The 21,749-nt window shown below is 43.2% G+C and overlaps 1 protein-coding gene across 2 annotated transcripts in view; it reads right to left on the minus strand.

Annotated features, from left to right (window-relative positions):
* PIWIL4 (piwi like RNA-mediated gene silencing 4) overlaps nt 1–21,082 on the minus strand; it is a 59,413-nt gene extending 38,331 nt beyond the window's left edge. The window contains exons 1-6 of one of the 2 annotated variants that reach the window (XM_055422936.2): nt 20,996–21,082; nt 19,384–19,462; nt 16,300–16,431; nt 11,816–12,030; nt 5,163–5,284; nt 2,646–2,726 (exon numbers count right to left, since the gene is read on the minus strand). In XM_055422936.2, the coding sequence (XP_055278911.2) occupies nt 2,646–2,726; nt 5,163–5,284; nt 11,816–12,030; nt 16,300–16,431; nt 19,384–19,462; nt 20,996–21,082 (716 nt within the window). Of the gene's footprint in view, nt 1–2,645; nt 2,727–5,162; nt 5,285–11,815; nt 12,031–16,299; nt 16,432–19,377; nt 19,463–20,995 lie in introns of both variants that reach the window. The other variant, XM_088843440.1, reaches the window with a different exon arrangement.
* Nucleotides 21,083–21,749: the final 667 nt, after the last annotated feature.

Below are 21,749 nucleotides of genomic sequence, written 5' to 3' on the forward strand. Positions count from 1 at the left end.
GTGTGTGTGTGTGTGTGTTCTTTGCTAGGGGCTGTTCTGTGCACTGCAGTGTGTGTCTGTGTGTGTGTGTGTGTGTGTGTGTGTGTGGTGTGCTCAGTCACGTCCGACTCTGTGACTCCAGGCTCCTCTGTCCATGGGATTCTCCAGGCAAGAATACTAGAGTGGGTTGCCATTTCCTCCCCTAGAGGATTTTCCTGACCTAGGATCCCTGGGTTTGATCCAAACCTGCATCTCTTTCATCTCCTACTTCACAGGCAGATTCTTTACCGCTGAGCCACCGGGGAAGCCTGGGCATTGCAGAATGTGTAGCATACCCCTGGCCTCTACCCAGTAGAGGCCAGCAGCAACTCCCATGCTGTGACAACCAAAAATATCTCCAAACATTTTCAAATGTCCCCTGGGGAGCAAAATCGCCCCTGGCTGAGAGCATAGCTGTTAAGACTGAAGTGTTTATGGAGGGATCTGTCCCAGCATGCAAACATCTAGGCTCAGAGAAGCACACTGACTCACTGGTGAACACAGTGACGAGACTTCACAATGAGACAGAAATAATCTAGATGATGTCACATATGGACGCACAAGAGAAACTGCAGCAGTGGCTACATCTCCTTTCCACATTTATGAGTATCATAGTCTGAAGTCTTGAATAAGAAAAAGGTACAGAAGCTGGCAAGAAAGAACAATTTTTACAAAAAAATCATTTCAGTTGATATTTTTGTGGACTTCATTGACTGTGCTATTAATGCTAGAGTACTGCAGTGAGTGACCATTCCTGTCTCCAGGGTATCTTCCCAACCCAGGGCTCAAACCCCAGTCTCCTGCGTTGCAGGCAGATTCTTTACCGCCTGAGCCACCAGGGAAGCCCCAAATACCAGCTTCAGGACCAGCACATGCACTAGCACTGAGAAAGGCTGGGATCTGGGGCCTTTTGACCAATAATGGCACCTGGACAAACATCTGCTGGAGCAACAAAATGCAGAGAAACTGTCAAGGACTAAAAGTAACTGGATGAGCGCACAGTTGAGGCAAATTATGGACAATAAGATATAAAAATAGACCAAAAAGCCAACTGCCTCCTCTGAAGAGCTGGGAGCAAAAGCAGGGTACTGTGCATGCCCACTACACTCAACACCACCGAAGGGATGGGCAAACCACCTAAGCCAACCCTCTGGCCTGACCTCTGGACATATCTCTGCCTTCACCCCACATAAGCAATCAGCTGCTCCCCTCAGTGAGTAAGTGAGCAAGGGAACCTATTACTTGTTCTTGTTCCCCCTGTTGCAACAGGGTCCCTGATAAAACCTTGCCTGAATTTCCTGTCTGGTCTCTGATCAATTTCTATTGATTAAGGAGATGAAGAATCCTGGTTGGTAACAGCACCAACGCCAGCTCGTCACAACACCGGACCCACGAGAATTTCTAATCCAGGTGGAGATATAAGTGACAGGGTGAATGATTAGGTGCTTTATACAGAACAGTCTGACCCACTGAACCAGCACACAGACACCCTGCCCTTTTCCTCCACTTGGCAGAAGCCAAACACCCTCATTCATTTTCTATCTTTGATCTACAGAGCTTCCTCAACTTACAATGGGTTTTTATTTTCACAAACCCATCATAAGTTGAAATATCCTCAGTCGAAAATGAATTTACTATACCCAACCTTTTCTTCAGTAACCTACTGAACATCAGAGTATCGCCAACTTCGTGTGCTCAGAACACTTACATTAGCCAACAGTTGGACAAAATTATCTAACACAAGGCCTATTTTACAATCAGGTGCTGAATATCTTGCATCATTTACTGAATACTGTGCTAAAAGTGAAGAACAGATGGCTGTGTGGGTTCAGAAGGGTTATGAGTGTATCCATCGTTTACCCTCGTGATGGGCTGGCTGGCTGGGTGCTGTTGCTGTAGCAGCTAACCATCATCATCAGACAGTACCATACTCTGTATTGCTAGCCCAGGAAAAGGTCAACATCCACAATTCATTGTGTGGTTTCTGTTGATGGTGTATCACTTTCACATCATCGTAAAGTCAAAATGTCATTAAGTCGAAACATCCTAAGTCAGGGAGCATCTGTATTTCTCCCTTTGGGTCACTGGTTGCCTCTGTTTTTGGCTCAACCACATGTTCTGGAAAGCTGAGGAACAACCAGCTCAAGACCACCTTCGCTGCAGTCTCTACTTCCTAGTTTAGGATGAAGATTCTGCAAGTGTTCCAATGGTTCTATCATTCACTAGGGCAGCTTAGTTGGCTTGGGTATCTGACATCTTTTTACCCAATAATTTCCTACCTCCCACCCTGGCTGTGTTAACGGTCTGTCAGCCAGAAAACAGAGCCCCACTTATGAGGTATAACATAGCCGAGTTTATTCTGCTCTAATGATTACTTGTCACACACAGAAACACACTCAGTTTCTGAATTCTAGGACTTATGATAATGATCTAGCACACTAAGATAAGAAAACAGACTGCTACCTTTTGACATTCACCATTCTATTAAAAACTTGAAAATTAAAAAAATCCATGACTTTTCTTACCACGGAGTCTCTCAGAAGAGGCATAATGGTACAATATTGCATCATAAATGATATTGCTCACATTATAACAACTTCAGAGTAACAAAACATAAATAAACCTACTTGTGCTGGGGAATTTCCACTGGCTCAGAAGGCTTATAGAAGTTCCGTCCAATTTGGTACATGGACAACTTTTGTAAGATCCTGAAAGTATATATATTTTAAATCTGTGTTAAACATCTGTCTATAACAGTATACTTCTAAGTCTGTACCCATGCTGAAATACAAACTAGTAGAAAAGTCCAGAACTCTTATTGTTATAATGCTGAAAGTTTAGCTACTGTATATACCTATGAGGGTATATACAAGAACAATCACTATATATTTGGGAATGACACGATTGAAAATAGTTCTACTCTTCTGGGTTTAACTGCAAAAGGAAGTGGTCCCTTAGCAGATATGACTGTGACGGTAAGATTCTGGTTGCTGTGGCTGAGGTGAGAAAAGCCATGTCCACAGGGTCTTCTGGCCCCGTTCTTATTTCGAAATGAGGAGGCCGTTTCCTTTCTTTTTTCTTTCTTTCTTTTTGTATAGGTAATTTACAATGTTGTATTGGTTTTAGTGTACAACAAAGTGATTCAGTTATATATGTATATTCTTTTTTGGATACTTTCCCCTTATAGGTTATTACAAGATATTGAATATAGTTCCCTGTGATATTCAGTAGGTCCCAGTTGCTTATTTTATATATGGTATTGTGTATATGTTAATCCCAAATCCCTAATTTACCTCTAACTCCCCATCCCCTTGGGTAACTATAAGTTTGTTTTCTGTCTGTGAGTCTATTTCTGTTTTGTAAATAAGTTCATTGATATCATTTTTTAAATTTCGCATACAAGTGATATCATATGATATTTGTCTTTCTCTGGTTTACTTCAATGAATATGATCATCTCTGCTGCTGTTGCTGCTAAGTCACTTCAGTCGTGTCTGACTCTGTGCAATCCCATAGATGGCAGCCCCCCAAGCTCCCCCGTCCCTGCGATTCTCCAGGCAAGAATACTGGAGAGGGTTGCCATTTCCTTGGTCCATCCATATTGCTGCAAATGGCATTATTTCATTCTTTTTAAGGCTGAATAGTATTCCATTGCATATATGTACCACATCTTCTTTATCCATTCATCTGTCGATGGACATTTACGCTGCTTCCATGTCCTGGCTATTGTACATAGTGCTGCTGTGAACACTGAGGTGAGGATTTTTTTGAATTAGAGTTCTTACTAGGTATATACCAGAAGAGGGGTTGCCGGATCATACAGGAGTTCTATTTTTAGTTTTTTAAGGAAGCTCCATACTGTTCTCCACAGTAACTGCGCCAATTTACATTCCCGAGGAGTTTGTTTCTAATGAGTCTATTCAGGCTCCTCTTTGCTAACAAATGACAAGGTTGCCTCTTCAGCAACTAACTGGCTGCTTTTGGAACATGACACATTACTGATCTGAAGCTGCCCTGTGCATTGGGGAAATGGAAGTTTCAAGTCTGAAAACAGAGGTTCCAATTGTGTGCTTCCTGGCTACCCAAAGTCATCGGAGCCTCAGTTTCCTTATTTGTAAAATGGGGCGTTTAATCATACCTGCCTCAGGGCAATTGTGTAAAGATCAAGGAAACTCTAGCACCAGAGAAAGAGCTCTGTCACTGTAAAGCACCTTCCAAATGTCAGCTGACTTAAAATAATCAGTGGGGTACATGCAAAAATGGATTCTGAAGAGCATTTTTTACAGTGCTGAGCTGAGGCCCATATAAGATCGGAAGACACTTGCCTAGACTTCTGACTAGAATTAGGAATCAATGTATCTGTGTGATGGAAATCCCTCTATGTGTCCTACTCAGTAAACCCAAACTCCTCTCATCCTGTCCAGAGCAAAGGGTTAAAATCTTAGGTTTTTAACACATCATCCTAGAGATCCACACCAACAGCATGGAAAACGGGTTCTCAAGCTTCTGAGCTCCCATCTGGGAGCTTGCCAAAAATATGGATTTTTCAGGCCCAACTCACAAAATTCTGTTCACTAGGTCCAGTGAGGGGCTAGGGAACCTGGATTTTGTCAAGCTGCACCTAATAGCCACGCTGATGCTGAAGCAAGTAATCCTTAGATCAGTCTGAAGAACACAGAAAAGCCTAGTGACAACCTTCCTCTGTCCCCGGGGACAAATGGGGAAAGGAAGGGATCTGAAAGCATTGAAAGCAGATGGTGACGACCTTTCACACCTAAAACAAATCAGCCAGGAGAAAAGCCACTCCTTCAGTTTACTGACCCAATTTTTAAGTCTGGGGATGGAGGCTGGGAGTGCATACAGGAAAAAGGCAAAGGCACCTGCCCTGGTCCCTGAGACATCACAACCCTCGAGGCCCTTGTCTCAACACAGATAATACTGAATAGTGACCGAGGTGCCAGTTAAAGGCGGTGATGGCTACGGTGCGTATTACTGCACGAGTACACGAAAATACACAGAAAATTGCCCTAAAGATGACATTGCTGCCAGCATGCTGCCTATAAAACTGTTAATACTTTTGATACCCAGGCTCTACGCTGAAAGGCATCGTTGGCCTAAATTAAATTCACATTTAAGGCACTTTACTTTTTGAAGATGATATTGAAGACCTGGATGCACACAGGAGAACTTGCCGGCAGCTCCCTCGTCAGAGTGATAGTCATTTTTACAGAGTTGCCTCTTTGGGTTTCACTTGACAGTTCCGTGACCTGGAAAAAGAAGCACTTAAAATGGACTCAATAGATTATCCTCCAGTGCACAGCGTGTGGCTCTGCTAAAGCTGTCAAAATTTCACAGGCTCTACCAAAAACAAAGCTGCAGCTGTTAGTGATGTGAGTGATTAATCTAATCATCGGGTTACGTTTGGAAGCTTTCATTCCTCTGTATTTTGCTAATCCCAGAAAAGCAACACATCTCTCCACTCCCAAATTTCTTAATTGAGATTCAAAACCAGACTCAGGGTTCAAAGATTCAATCCAAAGAGAATTCAGGCAGGGTTCTTGATGTTTTGGAGGAAAGGGGAGGTATAGGAAAACAGGTCACAACCTACTGTGAGAGTCTGATGAAAGTTACAGATATTCTCCCAAGAAAATGTCATGTATTTGAATACCACAACAAGGCATATAATGTACCCATTTACAGGAGTTCATGGATGCCCAAAAGCCTATTAAAAAAGTGTCCTGCCCATCTTGGGGATTCCCCCATGACTCAGCAGTAAGGAATCTGCCTGCAATGCAGGAGAGGCAGGAGACGTGGGTTCAATCCCTGGGTCAGGAAGATCCCCTGGAGTAGGAAATGGCAACCTGCTCCAGTATTCTTACCTGGAGAACACCATGGACAAAAGAGCCTGGAAGGCTATGGTCCATGTGGTCACAAAGAGTCAGACATGACTGGATTTCAGAAAGAAGCCTCTCAAAAATTCATTAAAAAAAAAGGAGCAGAGGAGAAGAAGAAAGCAAAGGATAGCAAACAGACGATAGGGAAAGTAAATGTGGAAAGAAGAGAGGAAAACGGTGACAGTTTAGACAGGAAAACTGATTTCATATTTGAAAGGCCTAGAGAAAGCCCTCAGTATAGTTCAGTTTAGTCCCTCAGTCGTGTCTGACTCTTTAGACCCCATGAACAGCAGCACGCCAGGCCTCCCCGTCCATCACCAACTCCCAGAGTTCACTCAAACTCATGTCCATCGAGTCGGTGATGCCATCCAGCCATCTCATCCTCTGTCGTCCCCTTCTCCTCCTGCTCCCAATCCCTCCCAACGTCAGAGTCTTTTCTAATGAGTCAACTCTTCGCATGAGGTGGCCAAAGTATTGGAGTTTCAGCTTCAACATCAGTCCTTCCAATGAACACCCAGGATTGATCTCCTTTGGAATGGACTGGTTGGATCTCCTTGCAGTCCAAGGGGCTCTCAAGAGTCTTCTCCAACACCACAGTTCAAAAGCATCAATTCTTCGGCGATCAGCTTTCTTCACAGTCCAACTCTCACATCCATACATGACCACGGGAAAAACCATAGCCTTGACTAGACGGACCTTGGTTGGCAAAGTAATGTCTCTGCTTTTTAATATGCTATCTAGGTTGGTCATAACTTTCCTTCCAAGGAGTAAGCGTCTTTTAATTTCATGGCTGCAATCAGCATCTGCAGTGATTTTGGAGCCCAAAAAAATAAAGTCTGACACTGTTTCCCCATCTATTTCCCATGAAGTGATGGGACCAGATGCTATGATCTTACTTTTCTGAATGTTGAGCTTCAAATCAACTTTTTCACTCTCCTGTTTCATTTTCATCAGGAGGATTTTTTAATTCCTCTTCACTTTCTGCCATAAGGGTGGTGTCATCTGCATATCTGAGGTTATTGATATTTCTCCCGGCAATCTTGATTCCAGCTTCTGCCTCTTCCAGCCCAGCATTTGTCATGATGTACTCTGCATATAAGTTAAATAAGAAGGGTGACAATATACAACCTTGACGTACTCCTTTTCCTATTTGGAACCAGTCTGTTGTTTCATGTCCAGTTCTAACTGTTGCTTCCTGACCTGCATACAGGTTTCTCAAGAGGCAGGTCAGGTGGTCTGCTATTCCCATCTCTTTCAGAATTTTCCACAGTTTATTGTGATCCATACAGTCAAAGGCTTTGGCATAGTCAATGAAGCAGAAATAGATGTTTTTCTGGAACTCTTGCTTTCTCCATGATCCAGCGGATGTTGGCAATTTGATCTCTGGTGCCTCTGCCTTTTCTAAAACCTGCTTGAACATCTGGGAGTTCATGGTTCACATATTGCTGAAGCCTGGTTTGGAGAATTTTGAGCATGACTTTACTAGCGTGTGAGATGAGTGCAATTGTGTGGTAGTTTGAGCATTCTTTGGTATTGCCTTTCTTTGGGATTGGAATGAAGACTGACCTTTTCCAGTCCTGTGGCCACCGCTGAGTTTTCCAAATTTGCTGGCATATTGAGTTCAGCACTTTCACAGCATCATCTTTCAGGATTTGAAATAGCTCAACTGGAATTCCATCCCCTCCACTAGCTTTGTTTGGAGTGATGATTCCTAAGGCCCACTTGACTTCACATTCCAAGATGTCTGGCTCCAGGTAAGTGGTCACACCATCGTGATTATCTTGGTTGTGAAGATCTTTTTTGCACAGTTCTTCTGTGTATTCTTGTGACCTCTGCTTAATATCTTCTGCTTCTGTTAGGTCCACACCATTTCTGTCCTTTATCGAGCCCATCTTTGCATGAAATGTTCCCTTGGTATCTCTAATTTTCTTGAAGAGATCTCTAGTCTTTCCTATTCTGTTGTTTTCCTCTATTTCTTTGCATTGATCGCTGAAGAAGGCTTTCTTATCTTTCCTTGCTATTCTTTGGAATTCTGCATTCAGATGCTTATATCTTTCCTTTTCTCCTTTGCTTTTCACTTCTCTTCCTTTCACAGCTATTTGTAAGGCCTCCTCAGACAGCCATTTTGCTTTTTTGCATTTCTTTTCCATGGGGATTGTCTTGGTCCCTGTCTCCTGTACAATGTCACGAACTACCGTCCACAGTTCATCAGGCACTCTATCTATCAGAGCTAGTCCTTTAAATCTATTTCTCACTTCCACTGTATAATCATAAGGGATTTGATTTAGGTCATATCTGAATTGTTTAGTGGTTTTCCCTACTTTCTTCAATTTAAGTCTGAATTTGGCAATAAGGAGTTCATGATCTGAGCCACAATCAGCTCCCGGTCTTGTTTTTGATGACTGTATAGAGCTTCTCCATCTTTGGCTGCAAAGAATATAATCAATCTGATTTTGGTGTTGACCATCTGGTGATGTCCATGTGTAGTGTCTTCTCTTGTGTTGTTGAAAGAGGGTGTTTGCTATGACCAGTGCGTTCTCTTGGCAAAACTCTATTAGCCTTTGCCCTGCTTCATTCCGTATTCCAAGGCCACATTTGCCTGTTACCCCAGGTGTTTCTTGACTTCCTACTTTTGCATTCCAGTCCCCTATAATGAAAAGGACAACTTTTTTGGGTGTTAGTTCTAAAAGGTCTTGTAGGTCTTCACAGAACCATTCAACTTTGGCTTCTTCAGCATTACTGGTTGGGGCATAGGGCTTGGATTACTATGATATTGAATGGTTTGCCTTGGAAACGAACAGAGATCACTCTGTCGTTTTTGAGATTGCATCCAAGTACTGCATTTCGGACTCTTTTGTTGACCATGATGGCTACTCCATTTCTTCTAAGGGATTCCTGCCCACAGTAGTAGATATAATGGTCATCTGAGTTAAATTCACCCATTCCAATCCATTTTAGTTCACTGATTCCTAGAATGTCTATGTTCACTCTTGCCATCTCCTGTTTGACCACTTCCAATTTGCCTTGATTCATGGACCTGACATCCCAGGTTCCTATGCAATGTTGCTTTTTACAGCATCGGACCTTGCTTCTATCACCAATCACATCCACAACTGGCTATTGTTTTTGCTTTGGCTCCATCCCTTCATTCTTTCTGGAGTTATTTCTCCACTGATCTCCAGTAGCATGTTGGGCACCTACTGACCTGGGGAGTTCCTCTTTCTGTATCCTATCATTTTGCCTTTTCATACTGTTCATGGGGTTCTCAAGGCAAGAATACTGAAGTGGTTTGCCATTCCGTTCTCCAGTGGACCACATTCTGTCAGACCTCTCCACCATGACCCGCCCGTCTTGGGTGACCCCACATGGCATGGCTTAGTTTCATTGAGTTAGACAACGCTGTGGTCCGTGTGATCAGATGGACTAGTTTTCTGTGATTATGATTTCAGTGTGTCTAGACTCTGTGGACATGAGTTTGAGTGAACTCCGGGAGTTGGTGATGGACAGGGAGGCCTGGCGTGCTGTGATTCATGGGGTCGCGGAGAGTCGGACACGACTTAGCGACTGAACTGAACTGAACTGAACTGAGGGTTCTTATAATCTGGAACCACATGCTAACAGTATAGTGAATGCATGAATAGGTCTTTATGCCAGGTGCCTAACTAAATGTAAGGCTCCTTAGACCAAGCAAGGCTCAGTACAGATTTTTTGGAGTAAAAGAATGAATAGATCAGCCGGTAGAATCAATGGTGAAGGATTTTTCAGAAGGGTGAGTAATTAGAAGAAGTCAGTTCTTTAGCAGGCATTTATGTGTTTTCTACAGTGAAAGTGTAGTTTTAACGGCTTTCAGGCTGAACCAAGAATGTAGGGCAGGGATGGAAACAAAGAGAAATGCATCCTCTCACAAGCGATGAGATATTTCACTGAAGTGTTCCTTGCCTCAGGTAAAACTGTGCAAAAGTCTGGGACTTCCCTGGTGGTCCAGGGATTAAGAATCTGCCTGTACGCAGAAGACAAGATGATCTTTAATGATAGCAATACCCTTGAAATATGTCATTTAAGTATGAGAGACTGTACCAGCATGCTATCAATATCTGGTCATGGGACAAAATATTGAGGGACCAATAAGGACTTAGGATGAATCAAAATGTTTCTAAATTTACAGATCCAGATTTTACATGTTCTTAAACCTAGTCATATGGTATAATTTTAAAATTCCATATTCAGATGAAATAAACACTCAGGTAGCTCCTATAAATCTTAAAATTTCATAAAAGGATAAAGGCTCCAAGAGTGTTCAGAAAAGCACTTCTTGAGGAAATTCACAAAGGTTCACAGGGAATCTAGAAATTTACATTCATGCTCTTGCTGTCATCCTGTTCAACATGAGGAACTAAAATGATTACACTTTCCAAGGGACAGAAGCATCGAGTTTTAATTCAATACTCTGCTTTAGAACAGAAACTGGTTCTTTTTCTTTGTAATAATCTTAATATTGCCTTAGAACAAAGCATATGATAAAAACCTGAATGTTGGTATTTTGATTTTAGGACTAAAAATGGGAAGGTGTAAAAAATAGATTTGAATCATGCAGTTGCCATATCCAAAGGTCATAACCATTCAAAAATATACTTAAGATTGATATGTGCATGCATCCTCAGTTGCTTCAGCCATGTCCAACCCATTTCGACCCTATGGACTATAGCCTGTCAGGCTCCTCTGTCCATGGGGTTCTCTAGGCAAGAATACTGGAGTGGGTTGCCATTCCCTTCTCCAGGGGATCTTCCTGACCCAGGGATGGAACCTACATCTCCTGCACTGTAGGCAGATTCTTTTCTGCTGACCCACCAGGGAAGCCCTAAGCTTGATATCAGTTCAGTTCAGTCACTCAGTCTTGTCTCACTCTTTGGAATCCCACGGACTGCAGCACGCCAGGCTTCCCTGTCCATCACCAACTCCCAGAGTTTACTCAAACTCATGTTCATTGAGCTGGTAATGCCATCCAACCATCTCATTCTCTGTCACCCCCCTCTCCTCCTGCCTTCAATCTATCCCAGCATCAGGGTCTTTTCCAATGAGTCAGTTCTTTGGATCAGGTAGCCAAAGTATTGCAGTTTCAGCTTCAGCACCAATCTTTCCAATTAATATTCAGGACTGATTTCCTTTAGGATTGTGTGGTTGGATCTCCTTGCAGTCCAAGGGACTCTCAAGAGTCTTATCCAACACCACAGTTCAAAAGCATTAATTTTTCTGTGCTCAGCTTTCTTTATAGTCCAACTCTCACATCCATACATGACTACTGGAAAAACCATAGTTTTGACTAGATGGACCTTTGTTGGCAAAGTAATATCTCTGCTTTTTAATATGCTGTCTAAGTTGGTGATAGCTTTTCTTCCAAGGAGCAAGATTGATATAAGTAACTCCTATTTCATATGATGGAACAAGTCATGAAAAATGATAGTTTTAGTATCAAGATTGATGTAAAGTTCTTTGGACAGATGGACAGAAGGCACAGGAGCAAAAAAAAAAGAAGAGTAAATTTAAAGGTCTGAGGCCACAGGTTAAATGCTGTTTCTTAAACTCTTGCCTATTTTGGGAAAAGTTTAAAAAGGATTCTTCTCTCAAGGACACTGTGCCTTGAAAAAAAATTTTCAAAAAAGCAGTATTTGTATTACAGCTCTTCTTTCTGAAATGCCTGACCAGCAGCTTCTTAATTAGGAAATAAATTACTGATGAGGTCTTAATTAAGAAGTCTTTTGCTCTCGGGCATGGGAATAGGAAAGAGAAAAGGAGTGAGTGACGCACTTATTCCAGCTGTCATGAAAATCAGCTAACCTCTAAAATCTATATAGGGGAGTACAAATATAAGCACATCTGTGTGCTTAAAAATTAACCATACTATACCTTTTCTTCTAGCTTTTGTGAGAGAAAAAGGATGACACCATCGAATGCTTTTGCTTTGTTGGAGAGTTCCCTGTGACTATAAAGCAGAGCAATTCTCAGCCTTCTGGATTCTATATCCGGACTATACGTCACATGATACTGGTATAGCTGCCAGTCCTGGGGCAAGTCTAAATTAAAGAGATTTGTGACCAGTTTCACAGGTATTCCACTGGAACCTGAAGAAAACAAATAAATATTTTTTAATGAAAAAAATACACCATGTTTATATTAATCACAGCATTCAAAAATGTACGTGCATATGCATAATTGTTGCTGGAAGGCAAGGACTTTTGTTCAGTGACACGAAGTAAGCTGAGTAACCGGCAGCCTGATAACCTTACGTGCATGCGTGCATGCTAAGTCACATCAGTCATGTCTGACTCTTTGGGATCCTATGGACTGTAGCCCACCAGGCTCCTCTGTCCATGGGATTCTCCAGGCAAGAATACTGGAGTGGGTTGCCATGCCCTCCTCCAGGGGATCTTCCCAACCCAGGGATTGAATCCATGTCTCATGTCTTCTGCATCACCAGGCAGATTCTTTACCACTAGTGCCGTCTGGGAAGCTGAGTCTTGCAAACAAAAGGATCACACTGGCAAAGCAGGCCTCATAAGAACTTAAGAGCAGGAACTGACCTTTTTTGGGTATCTGAATTCAACTACCCTAGAACTCCTTCCAAAGACTGCCTTCCGGCTGATTCTGTGCAACTGAAATCATTCAAGTGGAAATTTTGTAACTGAGCAAGACCCCATGGGGCCTTCCTGGGACAGACCCCTCTTCCATATCGTCTGCTTTCGCTCCTCTCTAAGTACCTAGATAATAGTATTTAGGGCACATTTCCTGAATTGTTTTACAGATGCTAAAACCCCCACCCAATGGAAGAAGTTAAATACTTGACAACCATGATCACGTAGCTTCTAGACCTACTGGCACCTAAGGATTAATAGGGCTTCCCAGGTGGCTCAGTGGTAAAGAATCTGCCTGCCAACGCAGGGGACATGAGTTCAATCCCTGGGTCACAAAGATCCCCTGGAGAAAGAAATGTCAACCTGCTCCAGAATTCTTGCCTGGGAAAGCCCATGGACAGAGGAGCCTGGCTGGCTATAGTCCATGGGGTTGCAAAGAGTCAGACACGACTGAACATCTGAGCATACAGAAGTTTGGGCTTTTTGAGCACCAGCTGTCCTAGACTCCTTGTACAGTGCTTCATGATAAACACTGCACTTTCCCTAACCACAAGCTGGTGTGTCAGTAGATTGACTACTGCGCGTGGGTGAGAGGACCCATTTGGTTTGATAAGTTTCAGATGCTGCTCTGAAATTATAGGGCTTCCCTGATAGCTAAGTTGGTAAAGAGTCTGGCTGCGATGTAGGAGACCTGGGTTCAATCCCTGGTTTGGGAAGATCCCCTGGCGAAGGGAGAGGCTACCCATTCCAGTATTCTGGCCTGGAGAATTCCATGGACTGTATAGTAAACGGATCCTTGTACAGTGCCTCACAATAAACACTGCAATTTCCTTCACCACAACACAGTGTGTCAGCAGATTGACTTTACTGCATGTGGGTGAGGGGACCTGTTTGGTTTGATAACAGCTTCAGATGCTGCTCTGAAATTATGGTGCTCTCAGATTAGAAAGAAACTCTCCAGTTTTTACCATGAATATAGACTCCCCATTCTCTTGGCAATTCAGATAATAAAAAGTTCACCATATTTCAGAAAATACTGAAACACTACAGTCAGTGGTTCGATGGCTCTGTAAGCCCCAGAGAAGGAGCAGAAGAAGAAATTTCACAACTTCCCTATATGAGAACAGATAGGACTCTGGGCTTCTGTCTTTTGTAGGCACAGGAAGGTCATGTGAGCTTCCCGGAACTCCAGGCCCTAGAGAACTTTTATTCACTTCTTCAAAATCTACAGGACAGAGACTTCTCTGCTGCTGCTGCTGCTGCTAAGTCGCTTCAGTCGTGTCCGACTCTGTGCGACCCCATAGACGGCAGCCCACCAGGCTCCGCCATCCCTGGGATTCTCCAGGCAAGAACACTGGAGTGGGTTGCCATTTCCTTCTCCAATGTGTGAAAGTGAAGTCGCTCAGTCTTGTCCGACTAGTAGCGACCCCACGGACTGCAGCCCACCAGGCTCCTCTGTCCATGGGATTTTCTAGGCAAGAGTACTGGAGTGGCTTGCCATTGCCTTCTCCGGAAACTTCTCTGGGTCAGTGGCAATGATTCCAGGCTCCCAATGCAGGATACCTGGGCTCCATCCCCGGTCAGGGAACCAGATCCCACACACGGCAACCAAGAGTTTGCAGACCACAGCCAAAGATCCTGAATGCAGCAATGAAGACACCCGGCACAGCCGAATGAATAAATACATATTTAAAAAAAAACAACTCTACAGGACCAATTCAGAGATGGCCGTGACACAGTTGGTCAGTGCCCAGGATGCTGTAAACTCCACCAGGACAGACTCTAGGAGGGCACAAAGGAAGTACTCTCACCTCTCCTCCGAAGGAATTATCCAGTGTTTGTCTTACAGGACAGAATTATCAAACAGTCACTGTTTCACATTTCTCATGGAGGAAGTGGAAACATGAGCCCTGACGTCATGAGGATGAAAGAGTATCCTGTGTACCTTAGGAAATATCCCCTCAGTTTTGACATGGGTATTGACTGAAAAATAACGCACAGCTTAAAAGATGAGAATCATGTTTTATTCAGTGGACAAAACTGAGGGCTTAAGCTTGGAACACAGCATCTCAGACAACTCTGAGAGTCTGCCCCCAAAGAGGCAAGGCAAGAGCAGGATAGACAGGAGTTTTTGCAACAAAGACCAGGGAGTCGGAACCTCTAAAGATGATTGAATTAAAGAAAGCCAGACATCCTGTGTTGATGACTTTAGCACTTTTCTATGTATGAAAATGACAGTGTTGGTCACTCAGTCATGTCTAGCTCTTTGCGAACCCCATGGACTATAAGCCACCCCAGCTCCTCTGTGCATGGAATTCTCCAGGTAAGAATACTGGAGTGGTTTGTTGCCATTCCCTTCTCCAGGGTATCTTCCTGACCCAGGGATCAAACCTGGGTTGCTTGCATTGCAGATAGATTCTTTACTACCTGGGAAGATGCAAAAGTCAGGGTTCACTGGAATCATTCCTTTGCCATGCACCTCAGCTACAGGGGCCATTATCCTATTCTTTCCCACCCCGAGTCTCCCTTAGGGTACCTTGTTGGAGAGTGGCTGCAGTAACTGAGGGCCTGGCAGTGGCCAGCCATCATCCTTAATTTACTGATACGGTAAATTAATAACATCCTTAATTTACTGATAATACTTTTTTCCATTGACATGTGTACATACCCAGTAGGAACAAGGAATCATTGTGCTATTTTATCTAAAGGAAAGCATTTTTGTTGCTGTCCTCCCAAAGGACATACCAACATATTTTAGCTGCTCCTATTAATGGACAAAGAGAAGTCATCTAGAATGTCCGAGCAGGCAGGCAACCCTTTGAGCTCACTTAACCAAGTGTGTTCAAACTAATCCTGTCTCATTAGTGCTCCAGTTATGAAAATAAGTGAGGCGAATCATCACGTTTCATAGAAAGACTAGAATATAATAGAATGGATCCAAGACCCTTGCCACTGGAAGGGCAACACTGCCTCATGAAACTTTGTTTCAATTGTGTTTGTGTAGTGTGTATATGATGGACAAGGATTAATCTACTTATTTTTGTTGCGTGGTTTGAAAGAGTTTGAAAAAGACTGATCTGCGGGCTTTCTGTATCACACAGTCTTAACTTTTGAAGGGAATTACAAAGCCTTTTGAGGATCCGAGTAGGCCTACTTTTCCAAAAATACACATAAAATTTTAGGTTGCAATTTCAAGGGTAAGCCTAGAATCATCGTAAAGAATTCCCCAAACAGGCTACATGTTTTTTTTAGAGCTTAAGCCCAGAAAGTTTATTTTTTCCCATAGAAGAAAAAGTTGAGAAAGGGACAAAGCATCTTTGCAGACCCCTACCTCAGAGGTAAGGAGAAAATGTTTTCAATGAATGAAATGTAGTTTTACAGAAAATGTTATTCTTCCTATTAATAAAAGAGAGAATTAAGGCTAAAACAATGAGTGTCTAGATAATGTTTTTGTTTGTTTGGTTTGGGTTTTTTGTCTTTCTTTTTCTATATTTATTTTTAATTGATTGATGACTGCTTTCCAATATTGGTTTGATTTCTGTCATACATCAACATGAATTAACCGTAGGTGTACATATGTCCCCTCCCTCCTAAACCTCCCTGCCACCCTTAGATAATGTTTTAAATATAGCAGATGTTCAATACATATCTTTGAAGTCAAGATATGAACTTATTTTAGATCTGGAAATGAAAATTCCTTAGGCAAGATTTGGAAATATTTTTAAAAAATGAAAGGTAAGTAACATGAAGAGTGGGTACCTGTTTTGCAGTCTCTCACATGGGCCAGTTTCTCTCTGGTACAGACAGCCAAATCCATGATGTCTCGTCTGACATTCCCACCTCTTTCCTTGAAGGTACATCCAGAATCACTCGAAGATACACCACCTGCATCTAAAATATGAAGAAAACACCATAATATCTCATATTTCATGTAGTGATATTGCTTACAACTATTACCTAAAAAATGCATCTGGAACCAAAACTCAGATTTTTGTGGCTTTTAATAAAATTGACCCACATTGCTGAAAACAATGGGGAAAGTACAGAAGTCTGCAGCCTGAAAATTGATATTCGTGAAGGAAGCATGGTATGTTTTCTTAAAAATAACAGATTCTGAGTTAGTCCCACCTCATACAACATTTGGGGCTACTCTGACTCTCCTCTTGACTAAGGAGGAGGCTCTCTCTCCCTACATGCTGCTCCACACCCACTGATGGAGGGTTGGTCTCCCTCCTGTAGCTCTTGCGTAACACCTGAAGAATTACAAATTAAGATTGTCCACATCAACTTCTGCAGAGATTGAGGCTGAAAATCTCCCAACTTTACCAACCACAGGAAGAGAAATGCCCAGAGGCTGTATCAGTTTTTATGCTAGATCATTTCTCTGAGGATGAAAGTCAGCACTTCACCTTGGGGCATGTCAGTGTTTTAGGATCTAGAAAACATGAAATTAAAATATATTTCCAGATAACTATTTTCTTTTTTAAATGAGTATAGAGATGCTGATTTTGGATATAACTTTGACACTTTGAAGATAATGTCAATTTTACATTACAAAATTATTACCACAAACTAACATGACTCATTGGAGAAGGCAATGGCAAGCCACTCCAGTACTCTTGCCTAGAAAATCGCATGGACAGAGGAGCCTGGTGGGCTGCAGTCCATGAGGTCGCTACTAGTCGGACACAACTGAGCGACTTAACTTTCACTTTCACACATTGGAGAAGGAAATGGCAACCCACTCCAGTGTTCTTGCCTGGAGAATCCCAGGGACGGAGGAGCCTGGTCAGCTGTCATCTATGGGGTCGCACAGAGTTGGACACGACTGAAGCGACTTAGCAGCAGCAGCAGCAGCAACATGACTAATAGGATACAAATCTCTTTCCTTTGATATAGTCATGATATGCAACTACCCCAATGGCATTACCCACTCACCCAAAACTGCTATCCATACCCTTTTCAGTGGAGTCGGAGTCTTTCAGGAAAATAACAAAATTTATTTCATTTTAAAAAATTTGATTATTTCTGCTAATTATCCGTATAATTTACTGCTCAAGTGGTGTCTGGTGGTTTCTAAAAATTCAGTCTACCATAGATGCTGGGAAAGATTGAGGGCAGGAGAAGGGGATGACAGAGGATGAGATGGTTGGATGGCATTACCGACTCGATGGACATGAGTCTGAGCAAGCTCCGGGAGTTGGTGATGGACAGGGAAACCTGGTGGGCTGCAGTCCATGGGGTCGCAAAGAGATGGACATGACTGAGCGACTGAACTGATAGAGTGGTAGTCGCCAGAGTCTGGTGAAAATCGCTCAGTTGTGTCCGACTCTTTGCGACCCCGTGAACTATACAGTCCATGGAATTCTCCAGGCCAGAATACTGGAATGGGTAGCCTTTCCCTGCTCCAGGGAATCTTCCCAACCCAGGGATTGAACCCAGGTCTCCTGCATTGCAGGCAGATTCTTTACCAACTGAGCTATCAGGGAAGCCCGGCAGAGTTTGAGGGGAGGGGCAAATCAAGAGGTATTGTTAAATGCACACAAAGTTTCAATTTTGCAAGAGGAGAAACATCCAAGAGATGGATAATGGCAATGGTTGCACAACATTGTGAATATTGTTAATGCCACTGGACTGTGCACTTCAACATTGTTAAAATGGTCAATTTTTCATAACACATATTTTACCACAATTTTTAAAAGTAAAAATATTCAGTCTACCCTCAACGGATGAAGGGTTTCCATCACTTGCTAGTCACAAGGACATGCCGCAGATGTGGAAAGAAATTCTCAAAGAAAAGCTGGAATGATGGCAATAGGGCTGGCATTATGAGACAGCAGTATTCTATCACAGCAGCCCCCGGAAACTAGCACATTGGGCAGCCAACTAGCACTGTGTGCTATGGGCTATTTTCAGCAGCATGTCGACAAGTATCGTGAGGTCAAATCTGGATTTGCAGGGAAGAGTACCATGAGCTACCATCAAATGGTGATGTCTGCCACAGGTGGGAAAGGAAGACAGAATGGGAAACAAGCACGCCAGGTTCTACCATCTCTGCAAGGCAACAGTATTGACATTTGTATGTCATAAGGTCCGTCTAGTCAAGGCTATGGTTTTCCCAGTGGTCATGTATGGATGTGAGAGTTGGACTGTGAAGAAAGCTGAGCGCCGAAGAATTGATGCTTTTGAACTGTGGTGTTGGAGAAGACTCTTGAAAGTCCCTTGGACTGCAAGGAGAGCCAACCAGTCCATTCTAAAGGAGATCAATCCTGGGTGTTCATTGGAGGGACTGATGCTAAAGCTGAAACTCCAATACTTTGGCCACCTCATGCGACGAGTTGACTCACTGGAAAAGTCTCTGATGCTGGGAGGGATTGGGGGTGGGAGGAGACGGGGACGACAGAGAATGAGATGGCTGGATGGCATCACCGACTCCATGGACATGAGTTTGAGTGAACTCCGGGAGTTGGTGATGGACAGGGAGGCCTGGCGTGCTGAGATTCATGGGGTCGCAAAGAGTGGGACACGACTGAGCGACTGAACTGAACTGAAAGAATTTTAAAATATTTTTTTCCAAATTTATTCAGTAAAAAACAGAAGGAAATCAGAAAAATTGGCTTCCTAATGTCTGGGGGTTCCCAGCTGCCGAACACCATCAGGAAATTCAGTGGCAGACTCTGTGTTTGGAAGTCTCAAAGAAATACAACCAACACAGAGGGATGCTTCAAGGAAAGGAAGACAGGATGCTCAAGAAGTGAGTCTGCTGCTCAAAGGCCTGGTTGAGTCACTCCTATTTCATTCAGATGGGATGGAACTGAATGGAACAGATGGAGCTGCACTTACATTTCTGTGAAATACTGCTTGTTCTCTCATGGTCACTGCTAGAGGATGCTTCGTTATCAATAAGCGCGATAGATGGAGGCTGAAAGGAGTAAAGATATTTGGTCAGAGTTAAGATATTAAGTCATAAACTAAAACCTTATCATGAGATGAGAATGAGAATGGCATCATGTCCTATGTCAATAGAATACCATGAGCCAGGAAAAGAAAATGTTAGCAGGTAAGATGCTTGAGAGAGGAGAAAAGATTGCCCATTTTGGAAAAGAAGATAAGGCCGAGCTACAGTTTTCCCCATTCATCAATCTTTGATTTCAATGCTAACTGTGAGCCCGATACAGCCTTTAGCCACCACAGGCAAAGGTGTGAGCCTTGCAACCAAAAGTGAAGTCGCTCAGTCATGTCTGACTCTTTGTGACTCCATGGACTGTAGCCTACCAGGCTCCTCTGTCCGTGGGATTTTCCAGGCAAGAATACTGGAGTGGGTTGCCATTTCCTTCTCCAAGAAGGTCATCAAATGGAAGGTGGTACAGGCGGTCATTAGCTTCCTGTTGACAGACGATAAAGAATTTGCCTGCAATGCAGGAGACACAGGTTCAATCCTTGGAGAAGGAACTGGCAACCCACTCCAGTGTTCTTGCCTGGAGAAATCCATGGACAGAGGAGCCTGTGGGCTATAGTCCACGAGATCAAACAGGGTTGGACACGACTGAAGCAACTAACACACACACAGATGATCACAGGACTCATGCTTCTGTAGCCCTTAGACATAGGGGCTCTGATGTGAACAAGTTTGTAGCAACAAAGTAAACTGAGCCCAGAGGATCTGGGCCACCACTCAGATGATGATGCTCCTGAAAAAACTGGTCCAAAATTAGTTCACAAAACAAATGAAAAGAACCATTAACATTTTCTCTTCACAATAATTCCCTTTTGAAGAAGGTATAAATCTTAGCCTGCTTAAAAAAAAATGGGAAAAATCAAGAGATCTCTTTATGAGAGTAAAGGCATAATGAGGACACACTACTCACGTAACACTTCTGGTCTAAGATGTTACTCCAAATACTAAGTTTTTGTTAAATATTGCTCAAAATACTAAGTGCAACATCACACAGAAATTGCACATATGCTTCTCAATTCAACCAAGCTGCCTCAGTTTAATAAGGAGCCCTATGCACGGTGGTTGATTCTAAATTTCATTTGTGTTTGAAATTATTTCTTTTTATATAAATTAGCGAGATGGATCATATTGAGTTACACACCAAATAATAGTGCCTTTAAAGGTACAGTCCTTTCACCAGGAGACTGACAAAGGAATGAAGTAATTCAAACTCAGAAAACAGAAAAAGAGTGATCCGCTCGCCTCCCACTTTCAGTCCTTTTCAGCGGCCAAAACATCTACGTTAATATCTTACTCAGATAAGCTTCCCAACGGGATATATATATATGTATATATATACGTATGTATGTGTATCAGAAACCCTGGAAAGACTCAGAGTTGAAAGAGAAGAGAGAAGCCGCTGCTTTCTAGCAGAGGGAGAGAGATGTACAGAGAAAGGCAGTCTCCACGAAGGAGCGGCCGGAGGGAGGCAGCTAGGCGGCGAAGCGGCCTACACACCGACGCAGGCCCTCGGGCGCGCCCCTCCTCCGCGGCGCCGGGGCTGCGGGCCACGCCGCGCGCCCTCACGCGGGCGCGGCCACTCATGTCCCCGCGGAGCCCAGCGGCAGCCAAGTCTCAGTGAGGGCGCTTCTTCACCGCCGACAGGGCTGGAGGAGGCGGATCTCCGCAGGCTCGCGGCCGCGGCTCCCGCGTGGGTGGAGCCGGGCGCGCAGCACGCCGGGCTCCGGCGGCGGGGGCGGGGGAGCGCCTGGGCCGGAGCGGGTGTGAGTTTGCAGCCGGATTTTTCTTTGCATCCGCGCCCCCCTCCCCGCCTCAAATTTATCCAGCTTTCTAGTTTTTGCCCATCAGATGTGTATATAAGGTTGCCTCACACTTTGTGTTATCTGCTCACTTCTGCTCAGGCTTCTGGGTGTTTTTGAATATGTCATGTCAGTATTGTTTCTGAGAAGTATCTGATTCACCTACTGGGATATTAGGAGGATTCATTTAACATTAAATTAATATAAAAACGTGCAGGAATGCTTTTTAAAAAGGGGGAGCCATCTCTTCATCTATGTGATAGATGTGAGGGTTTTTCTGTTATTGTTCTGTGAATTGTCTGTTTATATCCTTGGCTGTTTTAAATTGTACTTCTCATGTTTTTCTTGTCATTTGAATGATTTTTTTTTCATAGCATAGCAAATACCTCCTCTTGATTTATCACTTGTTAATTTTAACTATGAAGTTCTTTATCTAATCACGTCTTAATTTC

Source organism: Moschus berezovskii, chromosome 14 (genome assembly GCF_049115385.1).
Source record: "Moschus berezovskii isolate FMDL1 chromosome 14, NW_MosBer_1.0, whole genome shotgun sequence".
NCBI lineage: Eukaryota > Metazoa > Chordata > Mammalia > Artiodactyla > Moschidae > Moschus > Moschus berezovskii.